Source organism: Melospiza melodia, chromosome 1, assembly GCF_035770615.1.
Source record: "Melospiza melodia melodia isolate bMelMel2 chromosome 1, bMelMel2.pri, whole genome shotgun sequence".
Classification (NCBI taxonomy): domain Eukaryota; kingdom Metazoa; phylum Chordata; class Aves; order Passeriformes; family Passerellidae; genus Melospiza; species Melospiza melodia.
In genome coordinates this window covers 35,690,661-35,715,511 of record NC_086194.1, presented here as the reverse complement: position 1 = coordinate 35,715,511, position 24,851 = coordinate 35,690,661, and the positions used below count along the sequence as shown (strand labels likewise).

Below are 24,851 nucleotides of genomic sequence, written 5' to 3'. Positions count from 1 at the left end.
GAGGGAAGTGACATTGCTGATGAAAGCAAAGTGGTAAGTGAATTAATTTTCACAGCCTGACCATGATCAGATTTAAGTTTCTGATTACTAACAGATCTGGAACTCACTGCAAACCTTTTCTTAATTGCTGAAGCAATTCTCAAAGTGCAGAAGACAGCTCAATTAGAGCACGGAAACATGTGAGGAACTGCAAAGCTGAAGAGACACTGGTGTGACAGGCTGGGTCATCATATTTAGGCAGCTGTACAAGGTGGGGGTATTACATTCTCGTACAGTTTGCATCACAGTGACTCCTAGCCAGGGATTATTTACTCACTGTGCTTACAGAACCCATCAGCACATGGTTCTCAAATTATTTTTATATAGCATATTTTAACAAAAACCCAAAGTTTCCAAATCCCTGCCCTGAGAATTAATACCTGAGATTCCTAGTTAATATTCACATGTGTCTTAGCTTTCAGCAGCACCAAAGATCTGAAGCACAGGCTGGACACTGAAGTTGTAAGCACATGGACTAGGCAAAGCATGGGGAAATATAAAGCAAACATTATGGGCTAGCAAAAAGGTGTTCTTGCCTTTTTCCTTTTGTGTCCTGCTGTCAGTCAGACAGGCTTTGGCAGTTCCAAGTGCCACCAGCCACTTTTGCCTTTCAACTGCATTTCTTGCCTTCAGATAGAAGTACTGCTCCCCTGGGATAATCAGGTCCATTCGTGTGTTATCTGCAGGATGAACTGAAAGCAACAGATTTCAGACCAGCCCCCTGGCCCTTCCCAGCCCAACCAAACATCCCAACAGATGTGCTGATGGCAGGTGAAACAGAAATGAAAGAGGAGAAATCTGTGGTCCCAACTTCCCCCACTGCCATTTTATGACTTCTCTCCTGAGTTAGAGAATGGACAGGACACACATGTGTACAGCTGTAAGAGACAGTTTTGTGATCAGTATAATCTGAGAGTCTTTATGGAAAGGGCATCCTTTTCTGGCAAGCCTCTCTTTCAAGCTTCCAGCCCTTAAGCGAACCTCAAAAATGTGGCAATATGACTGAGCAGACCCAATACTGAAGTTTATTATTCATGTTCCTATCTTCAGCTCTCTGCTTATGAAGAGTCATTTAAAGCTGTGTGATGTTCCACCACAGCTCATGAAAAGCAGTGACCCACCTGCACGTAAAATATCCACGATATTAAAGACTTGCAGTTCACTCAACATTTTCAAAATACTATAGCATAAAAACTGTATTTTTATAGAGTGTATTTTAAGAAAAAAACAAAGTCTCCAAATCCCTGCCCTGAGAATTAATACCTGAGGTTTCTAGTTAATATTCTCATATATCTTATCTTTTAGCAGCATCAAAGACCTGAAGCATCAAGTTACTGCAAATACATACCAGAGAAATCAAGCTGCCAAATAGCTCTTGTCACCTGAAATCTCATCTTGAATGCAACATTATCAGACAAACTTTAAATGCAGCTGAGTGTTACTGTATCTTAGTTACCTTGAATTTCACAAACAGCCATTTGGATGCTTCCCTTACAGCCCTTCCAGGCATCTTCCTGAGAGTCATAATAGGACAGGATGCCACCACAGAGAAGGAACCACCGAGGTTGCCAGCCTGAAAAACAAAACTGCATTTCTCAGTTACGCCTCTCCCTGCAGTTCCACCATCTCTCGCACTTGAGACTTGCTGCAAACACGCCCCCAAAGATTCTCAGTCCCCCTGGAAAACCAAACCCTTTTGAAGTATTAAGATTTGTGGACAGACTTGGATGTTGTGCACCATAACCCCTGCTTGATGGCACCTACATGTCCATTCTGCACACAGCTGGAGCACAGCAGCATATCTCGAGATGCCATATGTCATTTTCAGTAGTTTTGCTAACACAGCATCACTGACTCACTCTGTCTTCCAAAACCACCTTCTCAGTTCAGCACCCCTCAGTTCCTTCCACCACACCTCAACCTACCTCTTCACTCTTCCCAAAAGCCACCCCTGCTGTCTTGCCTTCCAAGTCCTCCTCCCTTGAAGGAAGGACTAGCCAGGTTATCTTGAACAACAATGTGTAAGAATCTCTTAAAAACCAACAGACGAACAGAGGCGGATCTGTTGATTTCTGAACATTCTGAATGCCATCTTTCAGTGAAGCAGTTTTCAACAGCTCCTGAAACTCCTTGTGCTGCCCACATAAAACACAGTCTTGAATTACTGACCTACACTTCTGGATACCTTCCCAGAGAAAAACCAAAACAAGGCTAGACCAACACCAGTAGTTCTGGGTACACTTCTGCCCACCCTGCTGCCCAACTTTAGAAGTAAATCATCCTTTTTTTCTACTTTTGGAAGCACTACAGTAGTATGAAAAGATAAAACCAAACACAACCTGACAGCTGCCATTTATGTCTAATTAAAAGCTACAAGCTCATTGACTTAAGAAGAAATGAGGCAGCAACGTCACTGGAGGAAAGCAGCTTTAATTTACTGAGCTCTAACAAGCATCCCTGGCCAGGTCCAACGGACTGAGGTTCTGACACTCCCACATTGTGCCAGACAACCATCTCTGGAAGAAAACACTTGGACAAGACTGTGTGGGCCACATGGGCTCTTAGATATTTTGGCAGATATTTTCACTTCTGCTGTCCCCTGCACCAGGGCTCTGCCAACCAGAACTGTGCGGCAGGAGCCCAGGCTGGGCTTGGACTGATACCACACTGGAGGAATGACAGCTCCTTTCCACCTAGAAACTGGTTCCTTAGACAACTGCTGAAGCCAAGCACAACACAGTTTAAGATTAGAAAGGCCTAAAGCCTCAGGCTAACAGCAGGAGTATGGTCTGGCTTGACCCCCCTGCTCTTCTTTTTTTTTTTTTTTTAATCAATACCACTGCATTCAGTCCAACCCAGTTTATAGATTGCTGAACCCTGTGTGGTGGCTGGAAAACAAATTAAACATAAATAATATTTCATTCCCTTCTAGATCTCTTCCATTATTTCCCAGAAGATGATAAAATATCAAAAATCCGAAGTACTCTCAACACTTCTTTACTTTATATGAAGGGGGGAAAATCACAAGAATGAGAAAAAAAAATAAAATCAGCAAGACTGATTTCTATTTGTCTTGCTTCCAAAATAAAGCAACTATGCTGAAAGTCACTGCTGATATGTGGGAACTCACAAAAAATGGAAGTGATTGTTCAGCAGAGAGAAGCAGTTAATTGCTTCAGACACTCAGTGGCACAGAACCAATTCTTTAAATAATGCACAGTGCCACAGTCAATACAAGCCTCTAATTCAGTCTGGAGCTCCTGCTGCTGCACATGAATCATTTCAGCCATGGTCCTACAGCTCACAATTGCAGCTGATGCTCAACCAAACTGTGCCCCATCCATCAAAGGCTGTGCAATCAATTAGCCAACATACAAATCACTCTGCCTCCATCACTTTGTAGGCTGGTTAAAATATATTGTGAATTAATATATTTTTTGAGACTTTTATTTGGTTGGTTGTTTTGGTTCTGGGTCTTGGGTTTTTTTTTTTGTGAGGAATAGAGCAACTATCTGTATTCCTTTGCAGGAGCCAATTGTTCTTTAATTATTAGATACACATTAAAAAGATTGTGATAGACAATTTTTGCCTAGGACAATAGATTTTTCAGAACAGAATTGTTACACTAATAAAACCACTTTTTTTGTAAAAGGGAAATAATTTTAAAAAACCTCACAGCAAGGTTCTGTCAGAAGATGCACTAACCACCTGGTACTCACTGACAGTCAGCAGCCATGGGAAGGTTATCCTAAACAACCAGCTAAAAATAGCATGTGGCTGACAAATCATGGGCACTGCACAGGGATACAATCTTTAATTACAGGAGCTTCACTTCTGCAGACAAGTGAAGAATGGAGGAACAAGAAAAAAAACCAAAACAAAAACCAAAGCAACAAAAAGATACTTAGGCACTTCAAATAACACAAGTCTTGGGTTTATTCAGCGTTATTTGCCTCCTATAAATTGTCTGTTATTTGCCTCCTATAAATTGCAATAAATGGGAATATTGCAATTTTTGTAACTGAGTATTCAGATTTCACCTGATGCAGAAAGGTAAAGCTGAACCTTTTAAGGTCTTACTGGTGCCAGCATTATCACAACTTTGAGAAGAATTTAAGTCCACTATACTGGTGGTTCACAGGCAGGAAAAAATACAGCTGGTACTTCCTACATCTCATTTTAGAGGCACAGTACCGTTAACAGTAAAAATTGACCTTGGTGGGAAAGGTATGTACAAAAAAAATCCCCAATAAAGCACAATAAAAAGTGATTAGTAGCTTAAGGTCTCAGCCATAGAAGAGAGTGAAGATATTCCTGATGACTCGACAGGCACTGGTTGAAGTACACATTGCACTCCTGTGTGGAACAGTTAGTGCCTGCAGTACCTTGAAGATTTTATATTGTTCACTACAAAATCAGATATTTAAGTAGTCTGTGCCTGCTAAGGATTCATTACTTCTCGAGAAGTTTCCACAGAAAGAAAGATCTGCCTACTTCCATCATTACACTTTAGGAAATCTGGATGTAGCTATCACTGAGCAAACTTGACATTTCTTGATAACAGTTGAAACTTGGACATAATTCAAACTTTAATGTTATCCAACTCAGACTCCAGACAGCATTCCTTCCAAAGTGCCAAGCCTGAAGAAAAGAAAAACAAAACCAACATTTGAAGACACGTAGATCATGTCAGACATCTACAAAGCCAAGGCATGTGGGAGAATTACATACTCCAGAAGTCAAATTGATGACCTGGAAAACAAGCTGCAATTAAGAGACGCCACTTCCACCTGCATTTCTAAAATGCATAAAGCCCAGACATCCAGGTTTTTATTATTGCTTGTTTTCCATGAGAATTATGTAGCACTTCAGGCCTATTAATTTCTTGAGCTTCAGAATAAGTTTTTGTAAAACTTTTGTAGAACAGTCCTTGGACTCCCTGACCCTAATCCAGACTTTAACTGCAGACAGGAGATAATGATGGACTTTCCATGTTACAACATCTGTCTAACAGGAGGAGTCAAAGCCACCACCACCTCCCTACTGCTTATAACAAGGGCAAGATCCAAGACTTAGTGACAGGTAGCATAGCAGGACAGATTGCTGTTTTTCTGTGCAGGGTCACAAAGGAGTTCCAGAGTGGCTGCCCTGATAGAGCCAGGTCACAGTGAGAATGAGCAATATCCATGTTTCATCCCACCCTGAGCACATGTAAACTGTGCCATGTGCTCACTGTCCCACCATCTCCAGCTTTATCTCCCAAGGGCAAAAGCACCATATCATCTGCCCAGAGCTGTGTCAGTGACTGATAGCTGGGCAAGAACCGCTGGAAAATCAGCTCTAGCAGGGCAAAGACACTGTCAGTCAACCAGGTTTCCAGTCAGAAAAAGCAATTAGCAAGAAAGGATCTTACACAGATCAAACTTCACACTCTTCCCCTTTTTTCCCATTCAAGGAACAAAAGTAAAATATTATCCTGACATAAGCATTTTGCACTCAAAACTGGTGCCTACATTTTCTATACAGCCTCCTAAGGCTACCCAGAATTTTGGGAAGGGCAATCCCAGGTGCCAGAACACATTTTGCAGCCTTAATTCTATAGCAGAACAATTTGACAGGATAAAAATCCAGTGTGTATCCACGAGGAACAGCAGAAAGGCAGACAAGAGTGTGTAACAATCTATGCCTCTTCTGTGAGCTATTATCCTGTCACCTAGAGAGCAGCTTCTGGAAATACCCATACTGCAATTTTACTCTGATTATGTGCATATTAACAGCAGGAATCAATACAAAAAGCCCCTAAAGGTAATGAAGTTCAAAGATTTAGCACCTTAACAATGGTACCACTTTTTAAAGCACTTGCTTGAGGGACACTAGAGATTCAAGTGAAGGAAGCAACAGCTGGAACAGGCTTTAATACAATGACCTTCTCCCAAACGATTTTTCTCACAGGGATTCCATGAAGTCCATTTTTGTTTCAATCACAACTGTTAGGGCAATGTCAGCAGCACTGAAAGAGCATCCTGTCATCACAGGGCAACTGGGTTTGTTTGCAAACGATTTTATGGCAGCGCCCAGCCAGGGCACAGAGAGCACAATGCACCAGTCAGGCATTTTTGAAGGGGATGCAGTGAAAGGACGAAGGGCAGAGAGGAGATCGCGGTGGAGGCAGAAGTTGAATAACACAGGCCCTCTGCTCAGATACTAATTCAAGTAATACAAAGCTCCCGGGAGTTTTCCTCCTCTGTTTATGTTTCCCAGCCTCAGCAACCGAGCTGCTCCTCTCTCTGACCCCTGGGGAGGTTATCGGGCCAGACTAAGTTAACACACTGGATTTATGTAAGCACATACAGATACCACATGATGGTATCTCTTCACCAGCAGCCTACCACACCTTTGGTTTCTGTCCTACCCAGCCATTTCCTGTGATCACTTACTTCAGCGCAGAGGGACTGAATGCAGCAGCACCAGTACTGCAGCATACCTGGCAGGGAATGGAGGCTCTGCAGCACTGCTCTAACACAGAGGAGAGAGGGGACACCAATTTCCATTCCTGCAGCCTCATCAAACTTTTCTACTGCGAGCACATTACATAATCCCAAAAAGGCTGGACAAAAGCAAGGTTGCTGCATGAAGCAATACAGAAGGAAAGGGAAAAAAATAATGAGAAAGGTCAAATCACACAAAGACAACTAAGCAAAATCCAAAGAGAGTTAACTAATCAGTCCCTGAAGTATACTGCATGAAAAGTCTCATCCAGCCAGAACTGGCTGAGAGTCAAGCATTCATCTAAACCAACACCTGGATCCCAAGAGCAGCCACAGCCAATAATCGAAGGCAGACCATTGCCCTGAAGGCAACAGAAACCTCAGCTGCCTAGGTCCACCTCCACAAAAACCAGACTTCTAATTTTATACAATCAGAACTTGGACTATACCCAGAGGCAAAAATGAAGGAGGAAATTATAAGAGGTTTTTTTAGAACCAAGTCTTTTTCTAAGTGTGAAGTTTTTGATTAATTCCTCTACGTCTGGAAACAGAGGAGCTTATTTCCAGAGCTTGATATCAGCTGGGAGGATATGTGTCTCTCATCCCAAGAGGTCAGATTTCTTAAACTCTCGAAACAAAGACTTGCTCTAAGCAATATCATGTGCATCCAGATCCAAGATACAAGAACTAATGCTTTTTCTCATTTTCTGGAGCTCTACCCCCAAGTTTATTAAGGAAGTCTGAATCATTAGAGACAAGAGCAATTTAAAGTCTTATGTGAAAGCTGAAATACACTGCTTGGTGTTGGCTCTTGGTTTATCTTGGGATAAACTGAAAAGAATCCAAAGTACAACAATAAACTGAGAGGGGATGATTACATACAGGTAGATGGGAGAGCTATCTGAAGTATGTGGCGATGGCATGAAGGTGAGTCTATCATGCCTTGAGGAAGATTAATTACTTAGGGGTAGAATTACTCACCACAAATAAGAAAGTGACTAAATATCAGGAAAAGCTTAGTCTTGTAAAGGAAAGTGATCAAAGCCATTTTATGGAGCACCTAACAAATACCAGGCAAGCCAGTGGAATTAGTCATTTTCATGGAATGATGAAGCTGCCTTTGAACCCCACAGCCAAGAGCTGATCCATACCATTCTTCCAGAGTTAGCAGCAATCCTGCCTGTGGCCAGCCATTCCAGATAGGGTGTGTGCCTGCACTGAAGACCTAAACTGAACTGAATTTCAGCAGAAAGAAAAAAATCAACTTAAAAGTGCCAAGTTCTCACACACCACTGAAGGGAGGTATTCCCCAGCTCCATGCTGCTTCCCAGCAATAGCTTACTCATTCTATAAACCTGATGAGAAAAAAAAATCATCAATGCCTTTTATAAGGTAAACTCCAAAGACTAAATAAATTTATTTTATTAACCAGAAGTTATGCTCAGCAAAGAGCACACACTGCAGGTTAAATTCAGAGAGTCCCATGGGAGGCAGTTTCCAAGCAGCCAAGAGCAGCCTTCACGTGCAGTTCAGCTTTGCTCTGTCCTTTCTCTATCCTGGCAGCAGCACTCCCCAGCTGGAGATCAGTCACGCCGTGCCACTGCAGCCAGGACGTGCCTTTGATGCTGCCCACACCAGAAGGGCTTGTGCTCAGCCAGGACTGCAGGCAGTGGCAGCACTACAGACCCAGGAGCTACAGGGAGGGCACACGGTGACACTTTTATCATTCCAGCTGCTTGCTACAGCAAGAGGCACTGAAACAACAGTCACACACCCATCCCCAGCCCCCAGCGAGCAAAGCCAACATCACACAGAGACTTCTGGCAATGGATGAAATCTAGGAATTTTTTAAGATCATGTTACATGCTTTGACTATAAGCTCAGCTGAGGCCAACTTACATGCCTGCATGATTTAAGTCACCCTGCTCTGGGTTTTGAGGATTAATAATTTGCAGTTTGCAGATGCATTATGTATCTGCCCAAGAGAAAAAGTGCTGTCTCCCTTTATATGACAATAATTCTGCTTGCAAAGTTCCCTGCTCTCTTAAGGTTTTAGCCAATTTAGTGGGGGAAGCATAGACAAGAGCAATCAAAAGACACACACTGCAAACACAAGATCCCAACAGATTTTCATAGGCTAGAACTTTGTGAATGTATATCTGATCCAAAGATGGCAAACTTCACTTGAACTTAAACAAAAGTAACACACTGAGAAATCACTATCTGGTGGCCATTGCATTAGGGGACAGAAAAACTCTAAAAAATCTCAGTTTTCTAAACTCAAGAGATTTCTGAGTTAGCACTGGAAACCCTGCATAGAGAAACCACAATGTGAGTGCAGGATCAACACCAGAGGAAAAACCCTACCTCTAAGCAGAAACCAGGTAATACTGATCTAATTTATTCTAATCTATATAAAGCAAACAAGTGCATTTATTACAAACAAGATAACTTGTTTAAGCAGTAAGGCAAACTGACCTGTCTTTCAATTGGCAGCAATCATGGTGTGCTTTTTCTGCCCTTTGCCCACAGAAAACCAAACTTGTTTCCTATTTCTGAAACGCTCCTGCTGTCAATAACTATGTAATTTGCAACATAGATCTAGCTCTGGGCCCAAGAGCTGGGAGGAAATGGGCTGATGTGGACTTGACCTCTCATGATGGCAATGACATAAGACATTACGAAATCAAAACTCCCAGAAAAGACTCAATTACCAACAAACTCGAATCAGCTCCTCTCTCACAGCAAGAAGGAAAAGCAGTTCTTTTCTACAGTTTTATGTTTGTTCTATCTCTTCTCTGACTGTGAGGGGTCCTCCTCATTCTGAGGTACATCAGCAGTGTGTTATTAGCACAGGCACACACCAACACAGAAGGATGACACACAGTTTCCCCACTTTTTGCATGCATCGTTTACACTCTACTGCATCTGATTCATCAACCTTGAGCAACAGGAAAAGCATACTGGGGGCAGAATACTGGCAGAAATACTGTTCTGGATGACCTGTTGAACCTTCTTACTTCCCATAATCCCCAAAAGGAGGCTTTCCTGTCTCTCACTCTCCAGCTCTTTGTTATTGCTACAATGATTGCCACATTCCAGAATGAAATTTTTTTCTTTTTGCATCTCTGCATAAATTTGTAACTTAATGGCTTCAGGGCAGGAAGTCTTAATTTTGCAGCAAAAGAAAGCACTAACATGTACAGACAGCTTGCAGAACAGCAAATTTACTGTTCTCAAACACATCATGGGCCTTCTACTACCTAGCAAAAGGCAGAGAGTGACCTTGACCATGACACTTACTGGAAGAGTCAAGTTTCAACCAAGAAATTAGAAGGATGCTTCAATTTCCATCACAGATTTTCTCCGTGTTGACAGCAAAACCTCTCCTGGTTTTCAGCCATTACAAGTCTTACATATGCAAGGAAAAGTTTCCTTCAGTCTGCATTCACTTGACTGAGGTTTGCAAAGCATCATCCTTCTTCATGAAGGGTCATTTGACTGGAAGTGCTTATCAACGTGGCTAGCAAAAGAAAACTTAATTTTGATGAAAACAGCATACTTCTTAGTCTTCATCTTGCCATCAAAACAGAAGACCAGCTGATCCTACCACAGGCACACTCAGGCACTAAAATGTCAAATGCCAGTCAGTTATCTACAACATGCATTGTTTCCCACAGACACACATTCCCGGGTCTCGTGGAATGAAACCAAGCACAAGGGTTCCAGACACACCCCAGCATCTCAGCAATGCAAAGAAAAACATGTAAAACTTTCGATCAGCTGAACCATAGGTGGTGTTAGTATGGGGAAAGGACTAACATCACTACCACAGTTCTGCAATTCACATGAAAGATGCAAGCATGGCTGCTCCTACTGCCACTTCATAATTCGAGAGCATTCACAAATAATTAACAACAAAAGAAAAAAATCCACGTCTGTTCACTGAGACCTGACAAATTTTGATTCTCATCTCAGAACACCTACTGCCTAAAGGGGAAATGTCACAGCAATCTTCCAGCAGAGCAATAAATCCAGCCTCGTGCACCACTGCTGCCCCCCCATCCGTGCCACATGAATTCAACGCTCGCTTGTGCTCCAGCTTTTTCTTTGTTTAATTTTGATTTCCTCCACTTTCCCAGCTAGCCAGAGCGCTGCAGCTGTTCCAGCCTCTCGGGAGAAAGTACAGCAAGGCGGCAGCCCCTGCACACACACACACTCCCTGTACACACAGACACACACGGCTGAGCAGCACTCGCACCTGGCAATGGCAGCGTGGTCGTGCTTACTTCTCTCTGACCTTCAAGTTCCCAAACTGTTCCCACAAACCACCCAGAGGTTTGCACCTGGCAAGACCCCATCCACAGCCCCAAACCACACACACCTCTGCCCCACCTGACTCGAAGGTGACATCCCATGGGAACACGGGCTGTTCTGACCCCACCACCTTCAACCTCTGCCGAGCAAACCCTGGCCACACTGCTTCCAACCTGCCATGACAAACAAGCCTTCCGTGGCACGGGAACACCCGAAAAATTAAAATCTGGGCCTAGAACTAGCCGGACAACCCCCCTCCACCTTTTTTCTTGTCTTTTAGATTTTCTGCATGCCTTCTCATCCGAATCCCCCAGGTGGGACTGAATGGCAACACGTTTATCTCCCAGCTCTGGGAATGCCCCGAGTCGCCGCGGTAGAAGTTCCACGGGGGTGTGTGGAGAACGGGGAAGTTCGCTGCGGGAGCTGTGACCCAGAGCATCCCACTGCCCAAACCCCAAACCCCAACCCACGGCCCCGGACGGGCGCTGGCATCGGGATAAACGCCGGGCAGTGACACTAAGGCAGCGCCGGGGCTGCTCCCCTGTACGGCGGGGCCAAGGGGCAGCGCTGACCCGCACCCAGCAAGCACAGTGAATACATACGTGAATGTGCTTGTATAAATACACATACGAGAAGATGACGGCGCCCGTCCCGCAAAGGCTGAGCGCTGGCAGGCACTCACCGCTCAGGTAGTTGGTCCACTTGTACAGGACCCCCTCCATGCCGGCCGGCCCCCGGCCCCATGCAGCGCGGCCGCCCCCCGGCGGGGTCACGCCGCCCGCCGCCGCCCGCGCTCCGCCGCGCCGCCGCCACACAGCGCCATCGCGGGGGGGCGCGCGCCCCGCCCGGCCCGCGCCGCGCCCGCCCCCTACCGCCGCCGCTGCCACGCTCTCAGCGCAGGGAGCGCCGCAGCCGCGCAGCCACGGCACGGCCTCGCGGCGCTACGGCAGCGCAACCCGCGCTGTGAATCGCGGCCCGCGTGACCGGCGGGAGTGAGAGGCGGGCGCGGGGGGCAGGCGCGGAATGCCCAGAGCAGGTGGCCTCCCGCGGCCAATCGGAACGCGCCCTGGCTGCGGCCGCCGCCCAATCAACGGCCGGCAGCGGCCGGCTCTATTGTGCGCGCGCTCCGCGGGGCTGCCCCGCTCGCCGGCGCTCCCGGAGTGCCCGGCCCGCCCACCCCCGCTCGGCTGTTCGGGGCTGCCGATTGGATGGGCTGAGAGACGGACAGGGACGCGCCCCAATGGGCGGCGCTGCTCCTGAGCTCGCCCTGCGGAGAGCCAATCAGCGAGCGCGGCGCCCCTGCCGGGCCGTCGGGAGCCGGGGCTGGCAGCGGTGCGCGCCGCTGCCACGTCGGACGGAGCGGCCGCGCTCGGGGCGCGGGATGGCGGCGCGGTGAGAGCGGCGAGGCGGCGGCGATGGCGGCGGGGCTGCTGCTGCTCGGCTCCGCCCTGCTGTGCGCGGCGCTGGGCAGCGCGGGCGCGGCGCTGATCCCCCCCGCGCCCGACGTGAAGGTGGAGGTGCTGCACAAGCCTTTCCTCTGCCACCGGCGCACCAAGTGGGGGGACTTGATGCTGGTTCACTACGAGGGCTTCTTGGAGAGGGACGGATCCATGTTTCACTCGACGTAAGTGAGCGGCGCGTCTTCTCCCAGCGAGCTGCTGGCTGAGCTTGCGTGGGGAAATATATATAAATATATATATATAGTGCATATATATATAGTATATATATAGTATGTGTATATATATAGTGTGTATATATATATGTGTGTGTGTATGTACGTATATATGTATATGTGTGTATATGTATATTTATGTGCGTAAATATATAGAATGCCTACAGCTGGACGTGACCTTAAAGATTCCTTGAGCCTTCACTGGATCAAGTTGCTCGGAGCAGCCCCAGCCGAGGCGCCTTTGAGCGCTGCCCAGGTTGCTCAGAGCCCCGTCCAGCCTGGCCTTGAACACCCCCAGGAATGGGCTGCCAGCAGCTTCCATGGGCAGCCTCTTCCAGTGGCTTACCCCCCTCACAGTAAAGAACTTCTTTCGAATATCTAATCTGAGCCTGCTCTCACTTTAAAGTCGTCATCCCTTGTCTTGTCACTACACGCCCTTTTAAAATTTGTCTTTCTCCGTTTTTCTTCTAGGCTCCTTTGAGGTACTGGAAAGGTACCTTAGTTCAGTTCTTTCAGCCCTTCCTCATAGGGGAGGTGCTGCTCCATCCCTCCAACAATCTTGGTGCAGCTTCTCTAGACTTGCACCTTTATGCGTGTGTATATATATATATATATATATATATATAAATGTGTGTGTGTACGTGTATATACATACACACATATGCATATATACATATTTATTTATTTATTTTAATATAAGTGATCTCTTCTGGCCATGCTTTCCTGAATCCAGGCCTCTCACAGGGCTCCACAATCCATCTGCGAATAGCTTTCTGTGAGGAGCATTTTGTCAGGGGGAAAGTGGCTTTTTGTTTGGTTCGGTTTTTTTGCTCCTCCCTCCCCAAATGCCCAAAAGCGATGCATGAATGCCTTATTTGTTTTGGGATAAAAGAGCTTAAATAACACTGCATAAACTTGTCATTGGGGTCGCTCCCACTGCTACCTGTTCTCAGCAGGTTTGGTGTGAGGCAGTGTCTCACAATGCTGTACAAGACGAACACCAACAGCAAGGCAAAGTTTCTTTCCCAAGGTTATAAAATAAATCTTCCTTAGCATTTGTTTTTTGGTCAGTCTGTAGGAAGTACAGCTATGTGGCATTTCTTAAAAAATGGGGATGTTATGCTTGGAGCACCTCTCTGAGAGACCTGACACTGTTCAGCCTGGAAAAGAAGAGGCTTTGAGGTGACCTAATTGTGGCTTTCCACTACCTGAGGAAGGATGGAGAGAGACTTTTTGCAAGGGCATGTAGTGACAGAACAAGGAGGGGGACGGCTTCAAACTTAGAGAGAGCAGGTTTAGATGAGGTTATTAGAAAGAAGTTTTTTACTCTGAGGATGGTGGGACACTGGGGCAGGCTGCCCAGGGAAGTTGCCGACTGTCGCAGACATTTCTTCACAGAAATCCTTTCTTTCGGATTTCTGCGTCTTCTGGAGGGCAAAAGGCCTCAGAAGACAAGGTAAACAATTATTATCAGATGCTGTGGAATGTAACAGGGGTTTTCTTGATTGGCTCATTTTCTATGTTTATAATTAAGGGCCAATCACCAGTGCAAGCTAGGGGACTGAGTCCTTGAACACAACTTTGTTATAGATTCTTTCTATGGATTCCTAGCTGGCCTAGCAGCTCTGCAAACCTCTCTCTTTATTCCTATTAGAATAGTAATAATGTATTATATATAATATCTTAATAAATACAGCCTTCTGATTCAAGAAACAAGATTCACCGTCTCTCTCTCACCAGCTGCGACCCACTCAGGCGCAGTAATAGCCGACAGCCCATTCCTGGAGGTGTTCAAGGCCAGGCTGGATGGGGCCATGAGAACCTGGTCTGGTTGAAGGTGTGCCCGTGGCACAGGGGGCTGGAACCGGGTGATCTTAAAGGTCCCTTCCAGTCAAACCATTCTATGATTCTGTGATTTAGGTGCAGGTTTGGTATGTGATCTCAGCGGTTTCATAGGTCTTGTGCTACACATAAATTTCTGTTGGGTTTCTAAAGCAAGCTATTAGTTAAAAAGTAAAACCAAGTTACATGTGTCCTTCCACTAGCGGCAGCACAATCACAGCTTTTCATTATTCTTTACCTGCCCCCGACCAGACAAGTCAACATGCCAGAGCCACAGAAATGCAAATAGGAGGAAGAGCCAGGAATTCGAGGGAGTCTGCTAAGAGCCTGCAACGACTTGCTAATGCTGGATGTCCTGTAAAACATCAACGAAGTGTTAATAGTGGGAGACAGCAAAATATTCAAGTCTCTGCCGGCTGTCTGAAGGCTACTTTTGTATATGAAAAAAAAAGAAAAGAAAGAAGACAATTTTGCATGTTGATGCTCTTGCAGACGATTCAACTAAAATCTCACTAATTTTCTCTTGTAGTTAACCTGCCTCTTTAAAAGGACTTCTAGTGACACACTAAAGTTTTTGCTGCTGACTAACTTCTGTAAGTGTTCTGTTTTCTTCTTAAGCACTTCTCCTGCATGACTAGTAAATAGAGCTTTCAAATTACTTGTTTGTTAGTAGAGTGAAAGTAGTCCGGGTTGTACCATCTGGTTAAATCAAAAAAGATCTTGTGTCCCAAATCTAAAGTTGAATGTTTTGCATGCAGTTGTTTCTGTTTTTTCTAGACTGTTATGTAGTTGCTTTGTTGGTTTTTTTTTATTTTCCCCAATGGCTTCTTTTGAGAGAAAGGAGGCTGATGCTTCTGAGCATGTTAAAATGTATGTTGCTGTGATGACCATGCTGGTCTGTGATTTGCTGTTTACAATGGCCTTGACTGTAGATTTTTAAGAAAATGCCTTTTCTAGTCCAATCATCAGTTTCCAAGTGGAAGTGGTCAGGGAAGTGGAGGTAGCGATATCTGTATTGGTTAGTGTTGTCATAAACACACAAGGTAAATGTTGTCTTATTTCTTTCCACTTCACAAGAAACCTTGTCATGCAAAGCATAAGTTTTAAAGATTTTTGCAAGTGTCGGTCTTTCATTTAGGAGGTGTCAAGGTGCTGAATGGTGCTACGTTTTTAACTGTACATCTATATTATGAGCATATTCCATCGGCCCTTTGTGGAACTTGATGTTTAAATAGGAAGTGTTTTATTCCTTTCTTTTCCAGTCACAAGCACAACAATGGTCAACCCATGTGGTTTACACTTGGCATCAGGGAAGCTCTCAAGGGCTGGGACAGAGGGCTGAAGGACATGTGTGTGGGAGAGAAACGGAAGCTGACCATTCCACCAGCCCTTGCTTATGGAAAAGAAGGGAAAGGTAAAACATTGAAGCACTCCCCTTGCTCTAATTGTTTCTAATCCCTGTATTTTACTGTTATTCTTGCCTAAGAGGCTAGCAAGCTTTCAAGCTTTCCAGGTTGATTCTGTTAAAGAAGAAAAACTGAGGGAGTCAAGTGCTCTTTCTCATAAATTTGTTTCCTGCAGTAATATCCATTAAGTGGCTGTGTTGTGAATGCAGAGGGAAAAAACCCAGAAACTGATGGTGGTTGCTGAGCTGTATGTTCTGAGTGTCTTTTCTGTTAGTGCTGTGCTCGACAGCAAAAGCTCAGTGCCCTGCTTTTTATTTTTGTTTTGTAGTTTGTTTTTTTTCTCTCTTCTTTTACAGTCAAGTGGAGGTGGTTGCTTAGGTAACAGTTGGCTTTTTGGCTGTTGGATCTGGTTTTGTGGTAATGCTTCATGAATGTGCATTTGCAAGACTCATTCCTGCTTTCAGGTTTCTTTTAGAACCCTAAGAAACTCCCTGTACTGCTGCCCAGCCAGTTCTTAGATGATACAGTAAGAAGTCGCTGTTTATTTCTCCATAATGGGACATTAATTCTTTCTCTCTTACAGCTATTTTCAGTTTGGGCAGTGGTCCCTGTTATCCACAGTAAGGTGTGCATGGGCAGTCATGTTGTCACCTACTGAAAGTGCACTGACTGCTGTGCAGACAGAAACAAACATCTCAACCTCTCTACTACTGAGGCTGTTTGGGGCTTTTCCTTTCAAATATTTCCAGATTCCTTTAACAGGAGGGCCAGATTTGGAATATGCAGTAAAGCAAGTGACAGCTTGAATGGTTTCTGTTTCTGCTTTATGGGATTTGTTTTAGTTAACTTTTTTTAGCAGTTATTATGAGTATTTATGTAATGACAAGAGTTGCAACAAATGACCTAAGGTAGTGGAAGGTTCCAAACCAGGAAGGATGAGTGTGTAGGAGCATACAGTCCATCCTGCTGCTGTTCTCTCCCATCACTATGAGACTGTTTTGGGAATGAGGACTTGTTTGTGTGTCTGTGTCTTATGCGCACTAGGGCTGCACACAGGTTTAGGGCTCCACATTACCTCATGCCTCATGCCAGGTACTATTCATACCTACAGCACACTTCATACTCTCCTTTATTAAATGTACCCGTTCAACACACATTTTTCTAGAAGCCCTGGTTTATGGTTCAAGATACAGTATTAGAAGTAATCACGTTTCTAGTAGAGAACGGGAACTCTGTGTTTGTCATTCAGTCTTTATGCAGAGCTCAGATGTAAATTTTTCCACAAAAAGATGTGAAATGCTGCAGTGCTCATGTAGTCATCACAGGCCTAATTGTTTGATTAATATGTAAAGCACTGTAGTTGTTTTTCAAAGACTTGCAAGCCTCACCTCTGTGTTTAGTGCAAGAAGGTTACACAGCTAAACACTGCTAACTGTTGTAAGAAATTACTTGCTTTAGGAAGACTGAAGTATTTGAGCATTATTATGTTGCTGTTTTCAAGTGGTACCCTTGAATACAGAATTATTTAATTTTCTTCATACTTTCCTTCAAATGCACATAATTTCACTAGCCTCCCACCTTGGTTGCTTTCTGACTCATAATTTGAGTCAGATGCCTTTTTCTGTAACACTCAAAAAATTACCTGTGTTTCAAACCCTAAACAGGGCACTGTGCCCTGTATTTCTAGAAGATTCTGCACATTTTTTCATCCCAGAAATCTTCAAGCCTGTTTGTTGCTGCAGTTCAGGGTGTATTTAGCACCATAGCTCCCAAGTGGTAGATGTGAATTATTTTTCCCTGTCTTCTCAAGGCACAGAAATAATTTTTGGGGGCTGCTGTCCAATATAGGGATATATTTGATGCTGTTCAGCCTGTCTCTGTATAAAGGAGCAAAGTGATGTGCTAAAAGGTCTTTGACAGTAGATTTGGCCATCAGCATGAGGGCATATCACATCTCTGTCAAAGCCAGTGCCTGATGAACTGATATCCTTGAGGTGTGGTGGCATGGGGAGTGCTCTGTGGCACTGTTAGGAAGTTACCAGTCTGTTCTCCTACGTCAGAAATGATGTTGTGGTAACACAGCTCTTGTGATCAGGTTTGGGTACTTGGTTTCTGCTGTGTGTTTGGAAATAGCTTGGTGCTTTGTGCCCTGAGTCCAGAGACTGCTGTGGGAGACCAACATCCTCCCTGGCCTTCTTCTGCAATAGAGCTTTTCCAGTGGCAGAACAGCAGATACAAGGTATCAGCTGGCAGTAGAGAGGAATCTGGGGACTGTTGGGATATCCAGAGGGCTAAATTCTCCCTTCCTGCTGCCCTGTAATTAGTCTTGGCTGTAGTCTGTCTGACTATGCAGTCTCCTTTACTGTTTTCCAGTTTATCTGGCTCTGGCCATGAAAGAAAAAAGATTCAAGATCATTGTTTGATAAACTTGTGATGCTAATTGCTGAATAAGAGCTTGCATCAGCACCTACTAGTCCCCAACAAAACAGCTGCATCTAAAGTTGCATTTATCCTGTAGGGGCTGCTCAGAATCCAGGCTACAGGCTGACATGGTTGTGTCATCACTGTTTCAGATACTTGTCCTTACTGGTTCAAACTGCAGGATGCTTTGAAATGACTGGGCTTGCTGAACATTGCTCTGATGCGTGTGGCCTTTGTGTGGCATTGAATATATAGTTGGTTTCAACTTTTCTCCATTTTGGGCAGGAAAAATTCCACCTGAGAGCACATTGATTTTCAACATTGACCTTCTAGAAATAAGAAATGGACCAAGGTCTCATGAGTCATTCCAAGAGATGGATCTTAATGATGATTGGAAACTATCCAAGCAAGAGGTGAGTGGGTTATCCTTCTCTTGTGAGCAAATCTATCAGCATGAGAGAGTGGAAAAGAATGCACGTCTATGCTACACTGCTCTGAGCCTTGCATCCTAGTGAAAATTCTGGATTAGAGGTTCAAAAGGAGCCTTGGTAAGCTGAGGATAGACATGTGACTCATGTGCTGCACGCTTGTGGAAGACTTGGATAAAGTAAAGCATCTTAGAAATAAAACCAGACTTCAGGGCTTTTTGGATTTAATTGCTGATTTATTAATAAACTGGGATCTCTTCTGCTGCAGGGCAATCCTATTTTGTTGTGAAGGACATGTATTCAGCATTATTCACCATCTGTTTGCCTCTCATTTCCAAACTTCTGCTTTTTCAACAAGTGATCCACGAGAAGCTAGTGTAAGCCACTGAGTTGTTCTTGATTTGGGTCTGGTACCAGTTTACCAGACTCAGAAGGCTAATTAATCATTTGTATGTATCAGACAGTGTCTGTGTGTGTAATGTGTGCATAGTAGGAATATAAACATTAGCCCTAACAAATCCCAGAGACTGAAGTGACTAAAACAGACCTGAAACATGGCCCATGCTTCTTATACAAGTGGTATCTGTTTAACAGATGATTATGTTGGTATTACAATTTTTGTAGAAGGCTCTGTGATTCAGAACACTTGGGATCTCCATAGTAGAACCTTAAAAACTTATTAAAAGCAATCTGATGTTGTTGAAAATGCTGCTTACCATAACTGTCTGGCTTAATGTAAGTCAGTGTTCCAATGGTCTGTTTAAAACCTGCCTTGAGTTTAAATTCCTTAAAAAATCCTTGCATCCTTAAAAATTTTGAGATATCTAGAAATCTTTTAATGTATTTCCCATTGGAGCAGCAAACACTGAGATTGTGGAGTATATATCTGGAGTGGCTGTTTACATATACTGGGTTGTCAGGGTGCTGGAATGTGGACAAGCTGTCTCTGACCAATTGGTAGCTAATAACTTCTGCCCAGCTATTTTTACTTTAATGTATAGACATCAAGACATCAGAAGACAGGCAGTCCTGACTCATTTTTTGAGTCAGATACCATAAAGGTATGGCAACAGCTTTGCTAGTTTTACTGTGACTTCTATCACTAAAGACCCTTCATTCAAAGAGACTGCAGAGTCAGTTAGACAAGTATTATTCTGGCAGTGGCACAGGAGGGGAGGAATCTGTTATCTAATACCACCATCCTGAGCATAGCATCCCTCTGTTATGCTGCAGGAATCAACTCTTTCATAGCTCTGAAAATATTCATTCTCACCTTTTGTCTAACAGGTGAAAATTTACTTGAAGAAAGAATTTGAAAAGCATGGAGCAGTGGTAAATGACACCCAGCATGATGCTTTGGTCGAAGACATATTTGATAAGGAGGATGAAGACAGTGACGGGTTTATATCTGCAAGGGAATTCACGTACAAGCATGATGAGCTGTAGAAAGAAAAGAGTGGCATAACTTTTTTGGACACAAATAGCAGTGACTTAGACTGTCTGGTTCTCCTGTCATCTTAATTCTGTGCTTTGGAATTGACAATTGCTGTTGGCAAAGAAACACTTTGTTTATATAAAAGAGAATTTCTGTTCTTTATGTACAAATGTTTTAAACTGTTTTAAAGTGTGAAAATGTTCCTCCTCTTACACAGCGAAGACTTGCACATCAGTGTTTTTAAAGTTTTGTATTAAATTATTTTTCAGAAATGAAACAAACTTTCCATTTATCATTCATTATGAAAATCAAAATCCAGTTCAGTGACTTTCTGTGAATTGTGTGCCAAGATCACTTTCAGCAGCTACCTTACATATTACTTGTAGTCTGTGGTTTAATTACTTGACCTTCCTTCTTGAGTGTCACTGCTTAAAAAGCAGTTTGCTGACCTTTGGTTTTTTCCTGCAGATTTTCAAAAGATGTAGTAGAAGGCATCAGCGTCTCTGTATGGCTGAGAAACTGATACAAAGCTGAATGAGAGGAATGATTATCATGTGCTGATTTTGCCCTTCTAAAGGGAAAGTGTTACCACCCCTGCCAATATTTGTCTGCATTTTTCATTAAATTTTCTGAAGAAAGCAGGAGTTAAATGTCAGACTTTCACTTCTACTGCCAGCAACATTCTAGGAAACATCTGTAATTTGGAAAGCAGCAAGTTGTGCTGCAGTGCAGAGGTGCTGTCCTTTAAATGTACAGACATGTTTTGAAACTCAGACTTGGTATTCATCAGAAAAGCTCATACCTTTGTCTCACAGTTTGAGGGGGATCTTGAGCAGAATGTTACACGTCTGAAGTTTTTCCTCTGCAGAAGAGAGTTTACTGACAGGAAGGTCAGTATGGTCTGAAGAACAGTTTCTATGGACTTGTCTGCAGCTATGTAAGCAGCAGAACTTGTTTCATTGCCTCTTTGCAGCATTTTTCACAAGTAATTTGAATTTTCAATTAAAAAGTGAATTTTCAGAAAAAAAGGTGTTAAGGTAAGTGTTATGGTGCTGTATCTTTACAGAGGTGGAGATCATTAGGATTTCAAACACAAAATTGGAGTTGAAAGATCTTTCTGGAGAACAGATATTGTACAATTGTCCATGGTTTCTTAAATGAGAGGGCAAGGAATCTCAGGGACAGAATTTATCCTGACATCACTAACCTATGGGTCTATGAACACAGCATTGCACTTGGAAATCATTGCCCAAAGCTATGTAAGGATGTAAAACAAATCCAGTTGTATGAAAGTGAGATTGCTGCATTGCACTAACCCTTAACTACTGCAGACTGCATTCCAGGCTCTCAGTGCTGTAGGTGTGTTAGATGTTTCCCTGCCATCTAGTGTTGCAACTGGGGACTAGAGGACTGCTTCATTGAACTGAGATCAGGTGCAGAGGGGTGTGCAGAGACGCCTGTCAATAGTGACGAGGGTTATGCAGTGCTGGGATGCTCTGTTTTGGTTTTCTTCCAGCATCTGACATTTTGTGGGTGATGTTCTAAGAGATAGGAATTGCAACCATGTATTTTGTTTTCAGTAACCTTAGGTCTCTTTCCTGAGTGATGCCATCTGCTTTTCTTGACCCCAATAAAACTTTTACTTCTAATGCTGTGAGTTTCAGTAAAATAGCATAGGAAAATGTTTCCCTTCTGTTTTAGGCTCATTTCCTGCCCTTATTCTTTTATTGTGAAGAAATCATGAATAGTCACTACCTATTTAGCGATTCTTACTGCTCATGGTTCTGTCTATTGATATTTTTTTTCTCATCACTCACAAAAAATCAAGCTTGCCTGACTGGTTTGCCCAAGGCAGGTTGCATGTTCTGTGCTGGCTGTGTTGATTTCCCCTGCAGTCACTGGAGCACTGGGCACCTGGGGCAGCTCACTGCACGTGTATTTATCTTGTGTTGAGATAGCTGCCTTCCCAAACAGAGTCTTTGTTGACTGTGTAGGGAACTCAGACAATTATAGCCTAGTCCAAAGGAGTATTACAGGATATGAAGTTGGTCTTTAAGCCAGTCTTGCCTAGATGTGGGGAGGTACCCAACCAACTGAAGGAGAAATTGTGTGTGCGCTGCTGGGAAGAGCAGAACTGAAGCTTTCATTTGGTGTGAGAGGGTTTTAGATCATTGTTTGCAGTGTTTACAATGTTCTCAAAACATCTGGCTGGGGAATGAAAGCATAAAAGAATGGAATAAAATTTGCCTTTGTTACTGACCTAATATATTAAAAGTGTGACGGTGTTCATAGGGGTCCCAGGATGAGGGAAGAGACAAGAATGTTGACTCCATGTTTCAGAAGACTTGATTTATTATTTTAGGATATATATTATATTAAAACTATACTAAAAGAATAGAAGAAAGGATTTCATCAGAAAGCTAGCTAAGAATAGAAAAGGAATGATAACAAAGGCTTGTGACTGACCAAGACAGGCCAGACAGCTGGACTGTGATTGGCCATTAATTAGAAACAACCACATGAGACCAATCACAGATCCACCTGTGGCATTCCACAGCAGCAGATAACCATTGTTTACATTTTGTTCCTGAGGTCACTCAGCTTCTCAGGAGAAAAAATCCTAAGGAAAGGATTTTTCAGAAAATATCATGGCTGCAGTTAAGATTAAGTAATGGGGTGCCAATATGTGACTCCAGTACGGGCCAGTTGTTTCTTTTGTATTAAATAGGAGTTTATAGTCAGTGACTGCTGTGAAATGTACATAGGCATAATCTTCTGCTTGGATTTTTAAAACATTTCATAAAAATAACTTTCAGTGAACATAACAGTTATTTGTTAATGCCAGTAGAGTGTTAAAGCTGCAAGACCAAGGTGCCTTATTTGGTGTTGCATGTAGGTTTATGCCAAATGAAAGTATGTTTTTTCTTAGCAATTTTTTTAAAGCTGTGTTAAATTCTGAAATTGAACTGAAAATGTTTGGTTTTTTTTTAAAGTGCGGATTCAGCAGCAGATTTGAGAAGTCACTTCAACTCGATTATCATTTGCTACCATTAAAAGTCCTCCTGTGAAGATGAAAGGCTTTCTTAGGTAGAAATAGCACTGCCTGTTTTAACCTCAATTGCATTTGCTTGTTAATCCACAGAACAAACTGCTGCAGTGCCAGCAGGTGCCAGCCAGCAATCTGCAGGACACCAGAGGCAGGCAGCTGCCTGTCCCCTGAAGTGGGGAGGAGTATTGGAACTTCAGTGACACTCAGGAACATTTTGGTGGCTTGTGTGTGAAGTGTGAGGTGCATCTGTCCTGAAGAAACAAAGCCTCACTGCATATCTGTAAAACGTGGCACTTGAAAAAGTGGAGAGGGTTCAAAACAGAGCACTTTCCTTCTGCAACCTATAGCCTTCTTCAAACATTTCTTGTTGGTTTGTGGTTATTTTGGAAAATATATGGTGATGTTTTTTAGAAGTGCAGCCTGTCATTCACAGTCAGTACCTAACAATTACAGTGGGAGTTGCTGCCTTCTGTAGGTACAGGAGCAGCCTTCAGAACACATTTTATTTGAAAATTCTTGATAAGCAATGCAGTGACACAGAAAGCTTTTGGCAAAGCTTCAGGAATGGTGCTTTAGTCTGAAATGTTTTTTAAAGTTTTCTTTTTTTGAGATAAACTGACAAGGCAAACAGAATGAATCACTTTATTTGATCTTAAATCTTTTCAGTAACTTATGTCATAGAATTATAGAATCATTTATGTTCGAAGAGACCCTTAAGATCATCCAATCCAACTGTTAACCCAGCACTGCCAAGTCCACCACTCAATAATGTCCGAGTGCCCAAGCTAAATGTCTTTTAAATACCTGCAGGTGTTTCAGTGGTTCCTACACCACATTCCTGGGCGACCTCTCCTAATGCTTGACAACCCTTTACATGAAGAAATTTTTCCTAAAATCCAAATTAAACCTCCCCTGGTACAACTTGACGATGTTTCCTTTTGTCCTGTGCCTTGTTACTTGGGAGAAAAGCCCTATCCTCACCTCACTACAACCTCTTGTCAGGCAGCTGTAGAGAGTGAAAAGGTTTTCCCCCCTCAGCCTCCTTTTCTGTGGGCTAAACACTCCCAAATCCCTCAGCCTCTTCTCGTCAGACTTGTTCTCCAGACCCTTGAGCAGCTTCATCCCCTTTTCTGGATGCACTTTGGCACTTCAGTGTCTTCTGGTGACAGGCCCAAAACTGAGCCCAGGGCTGGGTGCAGGGTGAGGCCCTGCTCCTGCTGGCCACACTGCTGCTGATACAGGCCAGGCTGCCAGTGGCCTTTTTGGCCACCAGGGCACACACTGGCTCATGTTCAGCTGCTGTAAACCAGCATCCCCAGGTCCTTTTCTACTGGGCAGTTTTCCAGCCACTCTGCCTCAGCCTGTAGCACTGCCTGGGGATGATGTGACCCTGCATTTGGGAGTCGAACCTCATTCAGCTGGACCCAGCCCATTGATCCAGCCTGTCCAGATCCCTCTGTAGAACATGTCCTTGTGCTGCCAGGAACATCCCAGGCATAGAATGTGTTTTGGTATTATGGTGAGCACAGTATGTTACAGAGTCATAAAGTGGCAGTGTTAGTAAGTACATATTGAACAAATTGCTGCCACAATTTCTTCTTCATGATATCTTGAATGAAAGTGATACATAGTTGGTTTCCTGAGTACTTGGGTGTAAAAAATAGGCTGTATAGGTCAGCCCTTAAATTATCTTTATCATACATGTTCCCCACGTCCCATCCTTTATGTTGTTAGATACAAGGTGTTCTATCCCT

At 43.7% G+C, this 24,851-nt stretch overlaps 2 protein-coding genes across 2 annotated transcripts in view; one reads left to right on the top strand and one right to left on the bottom strand.

The window, feature by feature from the left end:
- The window catches only part of PLEKHA8 (pleckstrin homology domain containing A8), a 31,314-nt gene extending 19,713 nt beyond the window's left edge, over window positions 1-11,601 (bottom strand). Inside the window, exons 1-3 of the mRNA XM_063153828.1 lie at window positions 11,527-11,601; window positions 1,496-1,612; window positions 576-731 (exon numbers count right to left, since the gene is read on the bottom strand). Of these exons, the coding sequence (XP_063009898.1) occupies window positions 576-731; window positions 1,496-1,612; window positions 11,527-11,566 (313 nt within the window). The 5' untranslated portion in view covers window positions 11,567-11,601. The remainder of the gene's footprint in view (window positions 1-575; window positions 732-1,495; window positions 1,613-11,526) is intronic.
- A 658-nt stretch (window positions 11,602-12,259) lies between these two features.
- Window positions 12,260-23,021, top strand: FKBP14 (FKBP prolyl isomerase 14). Its single transcript, XM_063154549.1, has 4 exons — window positions 12,260-12,468; window positions 15,621-15,772; window positions 18,471-18,598; window positions 19,901-23,021. Exons 1-4 carry the CDS (start codon window positions 12,260-12,262, stop codon window positions 20,057-20,059), a joined length of 648 nt encoding a protein of 215 aa, XP_063010619.1. The 3' UTR covers window positions 20,060-23,021.
- The last annotated feature ends 1,830 nt before the right edge of the window (window positions 23,022-24,851 follow it).

Coding starts and splice junctions, on each gene's coding strand:
- FKBP14 (XM_063154549.1), top strand. CDS start 12,260: ATGGCGGCGGGGCTGCTGCTGCTCGGCTCCGCCCTGCTGTGCGCGGCG. Junction 12,469..15,620: donor GGATCCATGTTTCACTCGAC/GTAAGTGAGCGG, acceptor TTTCTTTTCCAG/TCACAAGCACAACAATGGTC. Junction 18,599..19,900: donor GGAAACTATCCAAGCAAGAG/GTGAGTGGGTTA, acceptor TTTGTCTAACAG/GTGAAAATTTACTTGAAGAA.